Source organism: Symsagittifera roscoffensis, chromosome 6 (genome assembly GCF_963678635.1).
Source record: "Symsagittifera roscoffensis chromosome 6, txSymRosc1.1, whole genome shotgun sequence".
Classification (NCBI taxonomy): Eukaryota; Metazoa; Xenacoelomorpha; order Acoela; family Convolutidae; genus Symsagittifera; species Symsagittifera roscoffensis.
In genome coordinates this window covers 26921021-26936354 of record NC_087067.1, presented here as the reverse complement: position 1 = coordinate 26936354, position 15334 = coordinate 26921021, and the positions used below count along the sequence as shown (strand labels likewise).

General features: G+C 35.1%; 1 protein-coding gene across 1 annotated transcript in view; it reads left to right on the top strand.

Annotated features, from left to right (window-relative positions):
- LOC134848670 (endoplasmic reticulum aminopeptidase 1-like) overlaps window positions 1-14565 on the top strand; it is a gene marked incomplete in the record, with an annotated part of 70067 nt that extends 55502 nt beyond the window's left edge. Inside the window, 3 exon segments of the mRNA XM_063866187.1 lie at window positions 10731-10879; window positions 13405-13566; window positions 13794-14565. Of these exon segments, the coding sequence (XP_063722257.1) occupies window positions 10731-10879; window positions 13405-13566; window positions 13794-14502 (1020 nt within the window).
- Between the last annotated feature and the right edge of the window lie 769 nt (window positions 14566-15334).

The window sequence follows — 15334 nt, the reverse complement described above, 5'->3', positions numbered from 1 at the left end:
AACCCTCAATATATGGCAAACTGAATTGCCACAATTATCATTGCTTGAAATTCTTGAGGAGGTATTTTGGAGCCTCTTTTCTCATTTTTTTTCTACTTTGTTTCAGTTTTGAGAAGAAGCATTTTTTTTGCAGGTAATCTTCAAGTCATCGATGTTCTTTGCTCTAATATTCAATCCTCAATTTTCTTGCAATCCTCAATATGTGGCGAACTGATTTGCCATAATTATCGTTGCTCGTAGTTTTTGAGGAGGTGTTTTGGAGCCTCTTTTTCCACTTCTTATCACTTTATTTGAGTTTTGAGAAAAATCGTTACTTTTTGTTCGTAATCTTGAATTCACCGATGTTCTTGAGCTTTTTGAACTTTTGTCTGAAACTTTTTCAGTTTTGGTTGAATGATTGGCTTTTTTTTTGAAGTTTTTTGTAATTTCGAATCCCATTTTTGATCTCTGCTTAAAATTTTTAAAAATGATGCATATTTTAATGTCTCCTAGTCTTAGTTTTGTGATTTGGTTTTTTCATTTTCTAGTTCGCATTGACTTCTAGCTACTTGCTTCTTAGCAAAAAATTTTTTTTAAATTGTTGCTTTCAAAGTGAGCCAGCCACGTGTCTAAACGTGTGAAGGGTAGAAACCAAAGAAAAAGCAAATTATAGAAAAAAAACAGCAGGATTATGTAGTAAGACGCCCGTTTTTCTATTTGGCACTTGTACTCCAATCTCCAACCTGCAGTTTTTCGAGCGGAGAAAAAATGTTTTTTTTTTTATCAACAGGTTGAAACCTCTATTCAGTGCAACTTCCATTCAGTTATAGCCAATATGAGATTAATATGAGATTAACTTGGTGATCCAATATGAGATTAACATCCAATATGAGATTAACTTGGTGATGAAAAACATCATGGGAAAGAAGGCGACGAGTGGTGTATAAAGCTGATAAAGCATATATTCAACGAAAGCGCTGCTTTGTTTTTTTAAAATATATTTTTTCTATATCCAACAGTGCTCATTGCCTTTAATGGAGCATTGGAGAAAAAGTGAATTTGTATCAGCATAATTTGTTTTTTAGAATCTTAGTGGTATTGAAAAATTTCAAATGTAGTTTTGAAGTTCAAATGCCAAATTTTTGGGTATAATCTGATTCAGTTTTTTGTCCCACTACCACTTCTTTTTTTTGATGAAAAGATTGTCGGAGCATTGCCAATCTCATCGTAAAAAGAGAGTAAATTTGTAAGGGCTCAAACAGAATGGATGCATCAGATAGAATTGCCCTGAGGTCCATGAGATACTTCTGAGGTGTCGACATCTTTCGTTCCTTTTCAATCCAAGTACGAAGAATTGAAAGAATAATTTTCACAATTTTTTCTAAATTCTTCAGAAAAATGACTGAAGAAGAAACTCGTTGTTACTCTTTTGATTATTCCAAATTCATTTTTGGACAATGATTCATTTGTTTGAATTCCTTGTACAATGTTTTACCTTGCTTCATGGTTAGTACTGATTCGAATAACAAATCCAGGAAATATTCATTTTGCCGATTGTCTCTGCTTTTGGAAACAATTTTAATTCAACTCTTTCTGCTTTGAGCAACGCTCAATTAACTCACGTTGGAGGTTTATTGGCTGAGAAATCATGTCTTTTCTTTTCAACACTTCGTCCTTTTTCACCGTCGTCGTTCCTCTAAAAGAAGCAAAAGAGTCGGCTTTCAGGTTATTGCTCGGCAAATTTGAGAAAATTGCTTAAATGTCCGTTGACATTGCAAAATTGATTTGCGTAAATTGACAAATTAGTGTTATTGAGCAGGTTGAGGTTATTTTTAGCTTCTGCTTTGAAAATGCATCTTACTTTTTGGGGTCCTTAAGGGTTAATTACAGAATAATGAGGAAGTACCACTGAAGAAAAGCCCCGAAATCTTGCAACTCTGACATCTCATGTGAGAGCGCTTTGCTCATCTGGTTATGAATGTCTCCTGTTATCTTGTGTTTAGCTGTCAATCTTTTCGAAGCCTACTTCATGTTGTCACTGAGAATTTTCTCTTGTCTCAAATTTTTAGTGTTGATACGACCTCGTATTTTTCTCCATCAAAAAAGTTATTCTTTCTGGATCGGCTGTGTTTTACTTGTTCTTTCTAGATCCATTGTATATTTTTGAATGAAAAAATTTTTCGATTGTGCCACTATGTTTCCTAGGCATCCGTCTACATAATGTCTCACCCATTAATATTTTTAGTGTCCACGACCCTGAAGCCCAACGAATTGTTTTTTGACGGCTTCGATAAGACCTCTTTTTGGAGGAGTATATTCACATATTTCCTTGATATTGAATGATTAGAAAGGGCCAGAGCTGCATATTTTGTCTTTTTAATCCTTATAATTAGTTAAGTCAAAGCCAATTTCTTCTGTAGGGAGCGCGACGAGCCGAAAAAAACTTAATCACTTCGTTGTTGTCCATTGAATTGATGAGGGTTGCCACCCGGTCTAATTTCGTATTTGCGGGTCTATGAACCCCTGCACTATTTATGGTTAATTACCAATTGCCAGAAGATGAGTTTCTCTCGGAGATTTTACGATTAGTCACAGTAAATCCGTTGTCTCACAGGGCAACTATTTCCTCTGTTTTTTGTTGGTACAAGAGACAAGCACTTTTTTGAAGTGAAACATTCCGCTACTTCTAGATGACGAAGACAAGACCGATTAAGTCTCCAATTTTTATTTCAGCTGCTTTGTACTCTTTCGCTCCATTTCTTTGGTGCAAGAGCCGGTTATGCTTTTGTGCATCTATCATGGCAACTTTTGTGGCCGTATGAAGGCCACATCAAGGCAACACTAGAGCTCATTCTCGAGTCATGCCTTTTCTCAATTTGTGGTCATGCCTTTCCGCAGCTTACAATTCTTTGAGTTTGGAACAACTAACTGTTCATCTTCTAATTTCAACTGGTTTTCAGCTCTATCTATAAGGAGATACTCATAGCCCTGTGTTTTTCTCTCAAATGCTTTAGGATGCGCCACAAGTATCAATTTTGTGGTTTTTGCTGGTTTTTGGATTCCCCGGAACGTTTAAATTTTGCGTACAAGTGCAATGTTTTTCATCCAAGTGCTGAAATTTTCACAACTGAAATCTCCAATGGAACAATTTGATTAAACTGATTGACTGAGAGACATGCAGTCTTTTGAAATGTTGATTTTGAACTTCTCTGCTTAAGCAAAAAAAAATAAGAAATCGGCCAAACTTTCTATCAAGAGCATGCTGAACTACTGTATGTATCTCTATAATAGCTTAATTTGTTGTTGGTTGGTTTCGTTTTTCCAATATACAATGTTTTGAAGCAAATCATCTGAATGCTTTTGTCTAGCGTGGCGCAACAGACATTCGCTAGAAAAAGAGCCTTCCGGCTGTTCAAGAGGTTTCCGGTTGAACACCGAAAACTTCAGCTTCAGTCTATCAAAAATCGGGTCGCCTTGCACCATCATCACACTGAATTTTTAACTGGTTCGGAAATTATTACAACTGCGTTTTTTTTGAAATGTTCCGTTACCTCATTTGCTTTGAAAAATGCTTTCGCTAAGCTTTTTTTCAATGAACTGTTTTTCTTTGCTCTAGTTTGAGAATGCAAACTATCAGTTTCGTGGGAGCCGTCAAAAGCAAGGTTGTCGATAGACAGTCAAGCAAATTTTCCGACCCGTGAGCTGACAAGACTAATTGTATCGTCTTCATGACACAAAATCAAAGCATTTGAATTCTTGCCGGATGGCTTCCTTTTTCGAAGTTTTTGTGATTGCAATCTAGTTTTTAGCTCTCTGTTTTTTGTTTTCAAGCTTGGCTATTTTTTTTTCAAGTTTCCATGTTTTTTTCTTGTAATTGACTTATTCAGCTTCTAGTTTGCGTTGTCAAATAGCTTGTTTAAAATCTAGTTCAAATTTTCTTCCCTGCGGCGGCATCTTTACGCTCTTTTTATCTAAATTTATTATTTTTTTGCTGCATCTATCGCCAGACTTAAGCTTCCACTAATTTGAAAAGAAAGCCTTTACTTTTTTTCAGCTTGCATTTGACTCGGAACACTTGACTCAGCACACTTTAACTCAGCACACTTTTGACTCGGCACACGCTTGCTTTTGACTCACTCACGATCGGTCTAAAGGAGAACACAGTAAAGCTAGTTTTGATGGGAGCAACAGTTTGTAGCTCTTCAGCCACTATTTGATTTTTTCAATAAAAGCGTTTATTCTCCCTATTTGTGTGTTTCTTCGATACAATATCTACTGTCTGATTCTGTGTAGTCAATTAACTGTCTAGTGCTTGCAATTTTTTTGACTTGGTTGTAGTAGTTTACTACTTTGCTCTAATTTTCAATTTTTTCTTGCAACCCTCAATATATGGCAAACTGAATTGCCACAATTATCATTGCTTGAAATTCTTGATGAGGTATTTTGGAGCCTCTTTTCTCATTTTTTTTTTACTTTGTTTCAGTTTTGAGAAGAAGCATTTTTTTTGCAGGTAATCTTCAAGTCATCGATGTTCTTTGCTCTAATATTCAATCCTCAATTTTCTTGCAATCCTCAATATGTGGCGAACTGATTTGCCATAATTATCGTTGCTCGTAGTTTTTGAGGAGGTGTTTTGGAGCCTCTTTTTCCACTTCTTATCACTTTATTTGAGTTTTGAGAAAAATCGTTACTTTTTGTTCGTAATCTTGAATTCACCGATGTTCTTGAGCTTTTTGAACTTTTGTCTGAAACTTTTTCAGTTTTGGTTGAATGATTGGCTTTTTTTTGAAGTTTTTTGTAATTTCGAATCCCATTTTTGATCTCTGCTTAAAATTTTTAAAAATGATGCATATTTTAATGTCTCCTAGTCTTAGTTTTGTGATTTGGTTTTTTCATTTTCTAGTTCGCATTGACTTCTAGCTACTTGCTTCTTATCAAAAAATTTTTTTTAAATTGTTGCTTTCAAAGTGAGCCAGCCACGTGTCTAAACGTGTGAAGGGTAGAAACCAAAGAAAAAGCAAATTATAGAAAAAAAACAGCAGGATTATGTAGTAAGACGCCCGTTTTTCTATTTGGCACTTGTACTCCAATCTCCAACCTGCAGTTTTTCGAGCGGAGAAAAAATGTTTTTCTTTTTTTTTTATCAACAGGTTGAAACCTCTATTCAGTGCAACTTCCATTCAGTTATAGCCAATATGAGATTAATATGAGATTAACTTGGTGATCCAATATGAGATTAACATCCAATATGAGATTAACTTGGTGATGAAAAACATCATGGGAAAGAAGGCGACGAGTGGTGTATAAAGCTGATAAAGCATATATTCAACGAAAGCGCTGCTTTGTTTTTTTAAAATATATTTTTTCTATATCCAACAGTGCTCATTGCCTTTAATGGAGCATTGGAGAAAAAGTGAATTTGTATCAGCATAATTTGTTTTTTAGAATCTTAGTGGTATTGAAAAATTTCAAATGTAGTTTTGAAGTTCAAATGCCAAATTTTTGGGTATAATCTGATTCAGTTTTTTGTCCCACTACCACTTCTTTTTTTTGATGAAAAGATTGTCGGAGCATTGCCAATCTCATCGTAAAAAGAGAGTAAATTTGTAAGGGCTCAAACAGAATGGATGCATCAGGTAGAATTGCCCTGAGGTCCATGAGATACTTCTGAAGTGTCGACATCTTTCGTTCCTTTTCAATCCAAGTACGAAGAATTGAAAGAATAATTTTCACAATTTTTTCTAAATTCTTCAGAAAAATGACTGAAGAAGAAACTCGTTGTTACTCTTTTGATTATTCCAAATTCATTTTTGGACAATGATTCATTTGTTTGAATTCCTTGTACAATGTTTTACCTTGCTTCATGGTTAGTACTGATTCGAATAACAAATCCAGGAAATATTCATTTTGCCGATTGTCTCTGCTTTTGGAAACAATTTTAATTCAACTCTTTCTGCTTTGAGCAACGCTCAATTAACTCACGTTGGAGGTTTATTGGCTGAGAAATCATGTCTTTTCTTTTCAACACTTCGTCCTTTTTCACCGTCGTCGTTCCTCTAAAAGAAGCAAAAGAGTCGGCTTTCAGGTTATTGCTCGGCAAATTTGAGAAAATTGCTTAAATGTCCGTTGACATTGCAAAATTGATTTGCGTAAATTGACAAATTAGTGTTATTGAGCAGGTTGAGGTTATTTTTAGCTTCTGCTTTGAAAATGCATCTTACTTTTTGGGGTCCTTAAGGGTTAATTACAGAATAATGAGGAAGTACCACTGAAGAAAAGCCCCGAAATCTTGCAACTCTGACATCTCATGTGAGAGCGTTTTGCTCATCTGGTTATGAATGTCTCCTGTTATCTTGTGTTTAGCTGTCAATCTTTTCGAAGCCTACTTCATGTTGTCACTGAGAATTTTCTCTTGTCTCAAATTTTTAGTGTTGATACGACCTCGTATTTTTCTCCATCAAAAAAGTTATTCTTTCTGGATCGGCTGTGTTTTACTTGTTCTTTCTAGATCCATTGTATATTTTTGAATGAAAAAATTTTTCGATTGTGCCACTATGTTTCCTAGGCATCCGTCTACATAATGTCTCACCCATTAATATTTTTAGTGTCCACGACCCTGAAGCCCAACGAATTGTTTTTTGACGGCTTCGATAAGACCTCTTTTTGGAGGAGTATATTCACATATTTCCTTGATATTGAATGATTAGAAAGGGCCAGAGCTGCATATTTTGTCTTTTTAATCCTTATAATTAGTTAAGTCAAAGCCAATTTCTTCTGTAGGGAGCGCGACGAGCCGAAAAAAACTTAATCACTTCGTTGTTGTCCATTGAATTGATGAGGGTTGCCACCCGGTCTAATTTCGTATTTGCGGGTCTATGAACCCCTGCACTATTTATGGTTAATTACCAATTGCCAGAAGATGAGTTTCTCTCGGAGATTTTACGATTAGTCACAGTAAATCCGTTGTCTCACAGGGCAACTATTTCCTCTGTTTTTTGTTGGTACAAGAGACAAGCACTTTTTTGAAGTGAAACATTCCGCTACTTCTAGATGACGAAGACAAGACCGATTAAGTCTCCAATTTTTATTTCAGCTGCTTTGTACTCTTTCGCTCCATTTCTTTGGTGCAAGAGCCGGTTATGCTTTTGTGCATCTATCATGGCAACTTTTGTGGCCGTATGAAGGCCACATCAAGGCAACACTAGAGCTCATTCTCGAGTCATGCCTTTTCTCAATTTGTGGTCATGCCTTTCCGCAGCTTACAATTCTTTGAGTTTGGAACAACTAACTGTTCATCTTCTAATTTCAACTGGTTTTCAGCTCTATCTATAAGGAGATACTCATAGCCCTGTGTTTTTCTCTCAAATGCTTTAGGATGCGCCACAAGTATCAATTTTGTGGTTTTTGCTGGTTTTTGGATTCCCCGGAACGTTTAAATTTTGCGTACAAGTGCAATGTTTTTCATCCAAGTGCTGAAATTTTCACAACTGAAATCTCCAATGGAACAATTTGATTAAACTGATTGACTGAGAGACATGCAGTCTTTTGAAATGTTGATTTTGAACTTCTCTGCTTAAGCAAAAAAAAATAAGAAATCGGCCAAACTTTCTATCAAGAGCATGCTGAACTACTGTATGTATCTCTATAATAGCTTAATTTGTTGTTGGTTGGTTTCGTTTTTCCAATATACAATGTTTTGAAGCAAATCATCTGAATGCTTTTGTCTAGCGTGGCGCAACAGACATTCGCTAGAAAAAGAGCCTTCCGGCTGTTCAAGAGGTTTCCGGTTGAACACCGAAAACTTCAGCTTCAGTCTATCAAAAATCGGGTCGCCTTGCACCATCATCACACTGAATTTTTAACTGGTTCGGAAATTATTACATGGATGGCGCCTGATTTGCTTGTTTTCAACTGCGTTTTGTTTTTTGAAATGTTCCGTTACCTCATTTGCTTTGAAAAATGCTTTCGCTAAGCTTTTTTTCAATGAACTGTTTTTCTTTGCTCTAGTTTGAGAATGCAAACTATCAGTTTCGTGGGAGCCGTCAAAAGCAAGGTTGTCGATAGACAGTCAAGCAAATTTTCCGACCCGTGAGCTGACAAGACTAATTGTATCGTCTTCATGACACAAAATCAAAGCATTTGAATTCTTGCCGGATGGCTTCCTTTTTCGAAGTTTTTGTGATTGCAATCTAGTTTTTAGCTCTCTGTTTTTTGTTTTCAAGCTTGGCTATTTTTTTTTCAAGTTTCCATGTTTTTTTCTTGTAATTGACTTATTCAGCTTCTAGTTTGCGTTGTCAAATAGCTTGTTTAAAATCTAGTTCAAATTTTCTTCCCTGCGGCGGCATCTTTACGCTCTTTTTATCTAAATTTATTATTTTTTTGCTGCATCTATCGCCAGACTTAAGCTTCCACTAATTTGAAAAGAAAGCCTTTACTTTTTTTCAGCTTGCATTTGACTCGGAACACTTGACTCAGCACACTTTAACTCAGCACACTTTTGACTCGGCTCACGCTTGCTTTTGACTCACTCACGATCGGTCTAAAGGAGAACACAGTAAAGCTAGTTTTGATGGGAGCAACAGTTTGTAGCTCTTCAGCCACTATTTGATTTTTTCAATAAAAGCGTTTATTCTCCCTATTTGTGTGTTTCTTCGATACAATATCTACTGTCTGATTCTGTGTAGTCAATTAACTGTCTAGTGCTTGCAATTTTTTTGACTTGGTTGTAGTAGTTTACTACTTTGCTCTAATTTTCAATTTTTTCTTGCAACCCTCAATATATGGCAAACTGAATTGCCACAATTATCATTGCTTGAAATTCTTGAGGAGGTATTTTGGAGCCTCTTTTCTCATTTTTTTTACTTTGTTTCAGTTTTGAGAAGAAGCATTTTTTTTGCAGGTAATCTTCAAGTCATCGATGTTCTTTGCTCTAATATTCAATCCTCAATTTTATTGCAATCCTCAATATGTGGCGAACTGATTTGCCATAATTATCGTTGCTCGTAGTTTTTGAGGAGGTGTTTTGGAGCCTCTTTTTCCACTTCTTATCACTTTATTTGAGTTTTGAGAAAATTCGTTACTTTTTGTTCGTAATCTTGAATTCACCGATGTTCTTGAGCTTTTTGAACTTTTGTCTGAAACTTTTTCAGTTTTGGTTGAATGATTGGCTTTTTTTTGAAGTTTTTTGTAATTTCGAATCCCATTTTTGATCTCTGCTTAAAATTTTTAAAAATGATGCATATTTTAATGTCTCCTAGTCTTAGTTTTGTGATTTGGTTTTTTCATTTTCTAGTTCGCATTGACTTCTAGCTACTTGCTTCTTAGCAAAAAATTTTTTTTAAATTGTTGCTTTCAAAGTGAGCCAGCCACGTGTCTAAACGTGTGAAGGGTAGAAACCAAAGAAAAAGCAAATTATAGAAAAAAAAACAGCAGGATTATGTAGTAAGACGCCCGTTTTTCTATTTGGCACTTGTACTCCAATCTCCAACCTGCAGTTTTTCGAGCGGAGAAAAAATGTTTTTCTTTTTTTTTATCAACAGGTTGAAACCTCTATTCAGTGCAACTTCCATTCAGTTATAGCCTGACGAAGTTTTCACAAAAATTTTATTGTTGAGAAAGTCAATTTTTTTTGACAAATTTTGAGAATCAAGTTTGAAATCACGCAAAACGTAAACTTGAAAAAACTGTATAGGCTGGCGGATCAAATTTTTACGCTATTGATTTTTTGTCTCAGATAAAAGAGTGTCACGCCGGCCTTGATTTGTTCGTGAATTCTGGCACTATCTTTCCAAGTGATGAAAAAGTGTCCACAAATATAACTGAGAGGAGTATATCTAAAAATTGATATATACATTTACAAAAATAGGTACTTGCTGCCGATTGCTGAACACTCATTTTTGTTCAAAATTTTAGCGGATCAGGTGGTTGATGGATCGAAGTTTTGCCCTATTTTTTGCTCAATTAGACAAGTGTTACGCCGGCATTGATCCGCTCATAATTTCTAGTATTCTTTTTCCTGGTGATGAAAAAATGTCCACAAGTATCAAAGAAAGGTCTATATTTAAAAGTTGAATTCGTTTTTAAATCAAATTAAGCAGTAGCTGCGGATTGCTAAATACTCAATTTTGTTTCAAATTTTACAATTCAAATCGCTACCTAAAAAATGAGAGTAAAACTTACATAAAAAATATAAACCTCATAACAGACTTAATCAAATTTATTCACAGAAAGTTTGTCATAGTGCCCTCTATTGTTGTGACGCATACTAGCACAAGATGTAGCATTGTGTTAAGATATATACCTAGTGATTTTTGTGGCCAAGAAAAATGTTGAGACAGAAAATGAAGGATTTTAATTTTGATATTTAAAAATTTTACGGAGATGAGAAATTTTTGAGTCAGAGGTCGCTATAAAACATTTTATTGTAAAATTCCTGAAAAATGCTCCATTAAAACATGATTTTTCACTGAAAAATTAGTCTGGCTTTGTTGTTAGAAAGATTAAAACACCTTTGAATGGGGGCTTTGAATCTGCTGTTGGGCTCTTTTCCTTTCCCCATACTTGAAATTCATTTTTGAAAGCTATTTCAGCGATATCATAATCTGTTTAAATTTGTGTACGGGACAGAGAAAAAATTAACTATTGTGAACAGATTTATTCTTCATTTTTACATCATAACATTAAAATTTCGGCCATATCAACGCGCAAAACTATGAAATGTAAACTGGAAATGATTGCTTATTTTTTGACAGGAGTTCGAGAAGACCATGAAGTGGGGTTTTGAGACACGTGACAGATACTCCGATGTGGAAGATCATGACTTGCACCTTCCTTATATGGACCGAGGAAACTTAATTGTGGATGCACTTGCTTCTGCCAAAATCGGTCTAATTTCCTACAGGTGACTACACGGAAAAATACTCAATTTTTTAACTCACAGTTTGACGTAGCACAGCTGCTATGCAATAGCAGATTTAGGGGGCGGGAGCGGACGCCTTTTCCGGCAGCGATTTGACCCGCTGACGACCAAGTGTACCCTTCTGATTTAAATTTAAAACATCCTTTCTTGGCTGACTGAGCCCTAAATTGTCGCCAATATATACTAATTTTGAGATGGGACGGCTCGCCAAAAATCAGCGCAGTTTTTTTTTATTCAAAGCCTTCCAAAACGTGTCTGAACAACCGTCCCACCCCCACTCCTTCTAAGTGACCTACCGTAGAATGTCTTCCCCAAGCATAAGCATATATTAATTTTGGAAATAATCCGCATAAAATATTCATTTAAAGCGAGCGCGTTGAATATATTGCTGGAGACACTTTTTATACCGAATAGCCAGTCGCAGAAAATTTTTGAAGAAACAAGCTAAAAATGATTTTATGAGTACCTTTAAATAATATTGATTACAAAATTGTGTTTTTTCGGCGCATGATCCCCCCTATAAATTAGTTATAATGTTCTAAGTCCAAAGGTGCCTTTCGAAAACTTTTGATGTTGACAAGCCAAAAAATTTGGCAACCAGAATTGAGGGGGAGAGGCGGTCTAAAGTTTGAAGCTTTGCATATTTCTGCCGTGTTTATGTTCGGCCAAATTAATATGAAGTCCCTGGAAATGCTTATTTTCCTTGAGATGTTGGTATACAGAAGTATGATTGGCTAATGTTTGTTTCAGCCCATTCAGTCCTTAGCCTACGAGGGATTCCACCACTGTTATGATTGTAAAATTTTCTGAATTAGAGGACACGAGCACTCTGTAAGAGTACCTATGTTTGTAGATAACATGTCCCCTGGAAGCATCATTATCATGGAGTTTTTATCAGCAGAACTTTTACAAGTTTGTAGAAGATACCAAAGAATTTGCATAGGAAAAGTTTTCACGATTTTCTAATAAAAATTTGAGCACGTTTATGCTTCATATTTCGTTTAAGTACAGCTCAAGTTTAAGTAAGGCTCAAGTTTAAATTAGTTTTCATGAGTCAATGAACATAGTTTTGTTTTTCAAGCAATGTCTTTAATTTTGTTCAAACTAACATTTTTTTATGCCGCTTGACTTTCAATTTATTTTTAAGTTTTGCTCTTTCTTTTGTTAAAAGAAAGTCAAACTCTACAATCGAAGGTGATCGGCTTCTAGTTTCAAAAATGAAATTCACTTCTCAGTTTTTCGAGCGAAATAAAAAGTTTTCCTATTGATCGAGTTTCCTCAAATTAGATTAATTTTATCAAAAAGCTCAAACTAAGAAATTCAAAAAGCTTTAAGAGCATCTTTTTTTTTGATTTTCGAAATTTTGAAATTTTTTTTTGAAATTTTTTTTCAAATATTAAGTCAGTTTTTTTCTGTTTAATTGCTTTCATTGACTCGTTTCCAACTGTCTGTTGGCTCTGTATCTTTTCAATGCTGACCAAATTTGATTTGGTAAGCTAATAAATCAGAAAAATACTTCGGAAATTCTCACTTTTTGATATTGCTCAGTGGGTGAGAAAGAGGATTTTTTCAAAATGTTGATTTGTTTTTTTTCCGACTTTCGAAGAAAACGGAACTCTTATGCTTGAGGTGGTTTTTTTATTCAGTCCTTGTTCGGCGATCAAAATAACAATTTTTAACAAAAATTTCATATCCACTTGAAGATATTGAAGATATAGACAAAATCACCCAAAAGCCAATCTGGCCATGCTCTGGACTAATATATGCGCGTTTCGTACATTTAATCCATAAACCTGAAAACTTAACGATAATTTTTTATACGTGGCGGTTAATCCCGCAGAAGACAATTTTTCCAAATTGAACTTAGGCTAACTAATTGTTATATTAATTTATTGGTATTAATTTCATGCGACTCAAATTTTTCTACTTCATCTTTGAATTTTCGTTTCTCAAAAACTATTCGATATAGATTAAGGGGCAGTCGGAACATTTAGTGTTTCGCCCTGATATATGAGCAGTCTAATTTGACTTTACGTTGCTTAAGAACACTTCAAACACAACAAGCTGTAGTCACAAATTGCATTTATTTCTCTTCAGGTTTGGCAGAATTGTTTTGAGGTTTTCTATAATTTAAAAAATATAATTTTAGATAACTTTTGGTAACAATTCGAAAAACAAATTCCGAATTTTGGTTGCAATTTTTTTGTCTTTGTTTTTGTCTTTTTATCTTCTGTCTTTACGAAAATTTTTTAAAAAACATACGTAATGACGCTTATACTAAATGAGAAGTAACCATGGGAAACTCTCGAAAGATTACCTCCGACCTGCAATGGCTTAAAACAAACACTGATTGCCGCGCAAAATCTTAAAAACTATAAAATTATACGTAATGGTAGACTTATAAACATCAGGTATATACATAATGGATTGTCACTGCGTTCTATTTAACCCGTTAATTGCTCTCTTTAAATAATAATTGAACTATACCTAACATTTTGTGTATTTAGGAAAGCAATTCAGTTCTCTTCGTCTGTCCTTATGATCGAAAACAGCCAAGGAACGATTGGACTGGCCCTGGATTTGAACTTTGGACTCGGTGATGTGTTTGTGCGACTGACCAGACACGGATACGGATACTTGGTTGACAAATTCGTCATAAAACACTTGGGGTATGTACCCGCCCAAATTAAGGTGTCCTACCGATTTTTTTTTTGCTAAAGACGGGGATCTCGACACGAGTTTTAAGACACTGCAGTTTCTTTTGTTACATTTATATCAATAAAACAAAACTGTAGTCAATATCCTTTTGGGTCAATAAGCGTTTTTCAGTATATTACAGGCACTAGTGTTGTTGGTTTTCAAAAACTTTGGTTTTCTATTGTATTTCGATTTATAGGAGACTGTATCCTGGCTTTGACATGGAAAACTGGAAAGACCCGCCGAACGGTATACCCGAAGATTTTAACGCTTTCATATTAAAACTGCTTTGCTATCACGGATACGAACCATGCCTGAAAGACAGTTTCGAGCTTTTTTCAAAATGGAAAAACGACAAAAATCGTCACCAAATGGTTATTCATCCATACATTAAGGATGCCATTTTTCCAACTGTTTCACGACACGGTTCGATTGAAGACTGGGAATTTATGTATAACCGAACGGAATCAAATTTAGACGATTTGTCTTTATTCCAATTATGGCTTACGAAGGACTCAAATCTGATTCGTCGGATCCTGAACGAGCGATTTTTTTCAGCCAATCAGATACAAGCTCAGGGCCCAAAAATTCTAAATACGATGTACTTAGCTTGTCGAAATAACATGCCAGCTTCAATGGTTGTGTGGAATTTCATCAAAACTAATTGGAATCAGCTTAGTTTGACCTTTGCTGGGGTAGATATTTTCGGCGAACTTTTACTGTCTATTTTCTCAAACTTTGACTCAACCAGCTCATTACATGAACTTTTACACGCAGCATCAACTTTGGAAGATTTGAATGATGGATTTTACTATTCATTGTCTCTTGAAAGTATAACTTTTAATATTAGGTGGTCAAAATTTTACCTTGCAGAGTGTATAAAAACTCTTGAAGATTTAACAAAATAGCAAAAAACTACCATTTTTGTACTTTTTTATTGCAGTTATCATACTTATCAAAAAATGTTTAGATTATAGGACTAAAAATAAACAATTAAATTCAATTTGTTTCTGAGAAACAAAAAATGAGTCGGCCAAAGTTCGAAGCATGTAAACAATCTGAAACAGAAACTGATGAGCTTCCACCATGATTATTGAACAAATTTTCAGCTTCTATGACCTGATTCTTATAGGTTATTAACTAATTTAACCCCCTCTAACTAACCAAAAACAATCGGAAAGTTTACTGAGAACAAATTGAAAAACTCGAAAAAATTGAATTTTTTTGAAATTCTTTTTTTATTTTTTCCTCTGTACAAATTCTATACAAACTTAATACAAATTCGTTCTCAGGAATTCGTTCACAGAACTTTTTCCCCTGATTCATTACAAAGATAAGCTTGGTCTAAACATTCTGTGCTAGTTGCCCAGATCTCGACTATCCTTGTTCTCAAAAGTTTTCATATAATCACAACTTCGGAAAACACGAAAAAGGCCAAATAGCTTCCTTTGTACCAAACTATCTTGAGTAAGGTAATTTGAAGCAGGGGCCGATTTAGAGGGGAGGGGGTGGTTGAGGTGGGGCTGACGCATTTTTCTCCTTCTGGGATTCGATCCCTTGCCGACCCAAAGGATTTATCTTTTGGTACTATTTGAAGACATATATTTTTGGCTGACCGACCCTAAAATTTTTTCTAAGGGCGGCAATAAATATTAATTTTAGGAGAGACCGCGCGCCGAAAAAACTCAATATTTTACCAAAACTTTCCAAAAAGAGCCTCAAACGCTTTTTTGGCCTCTT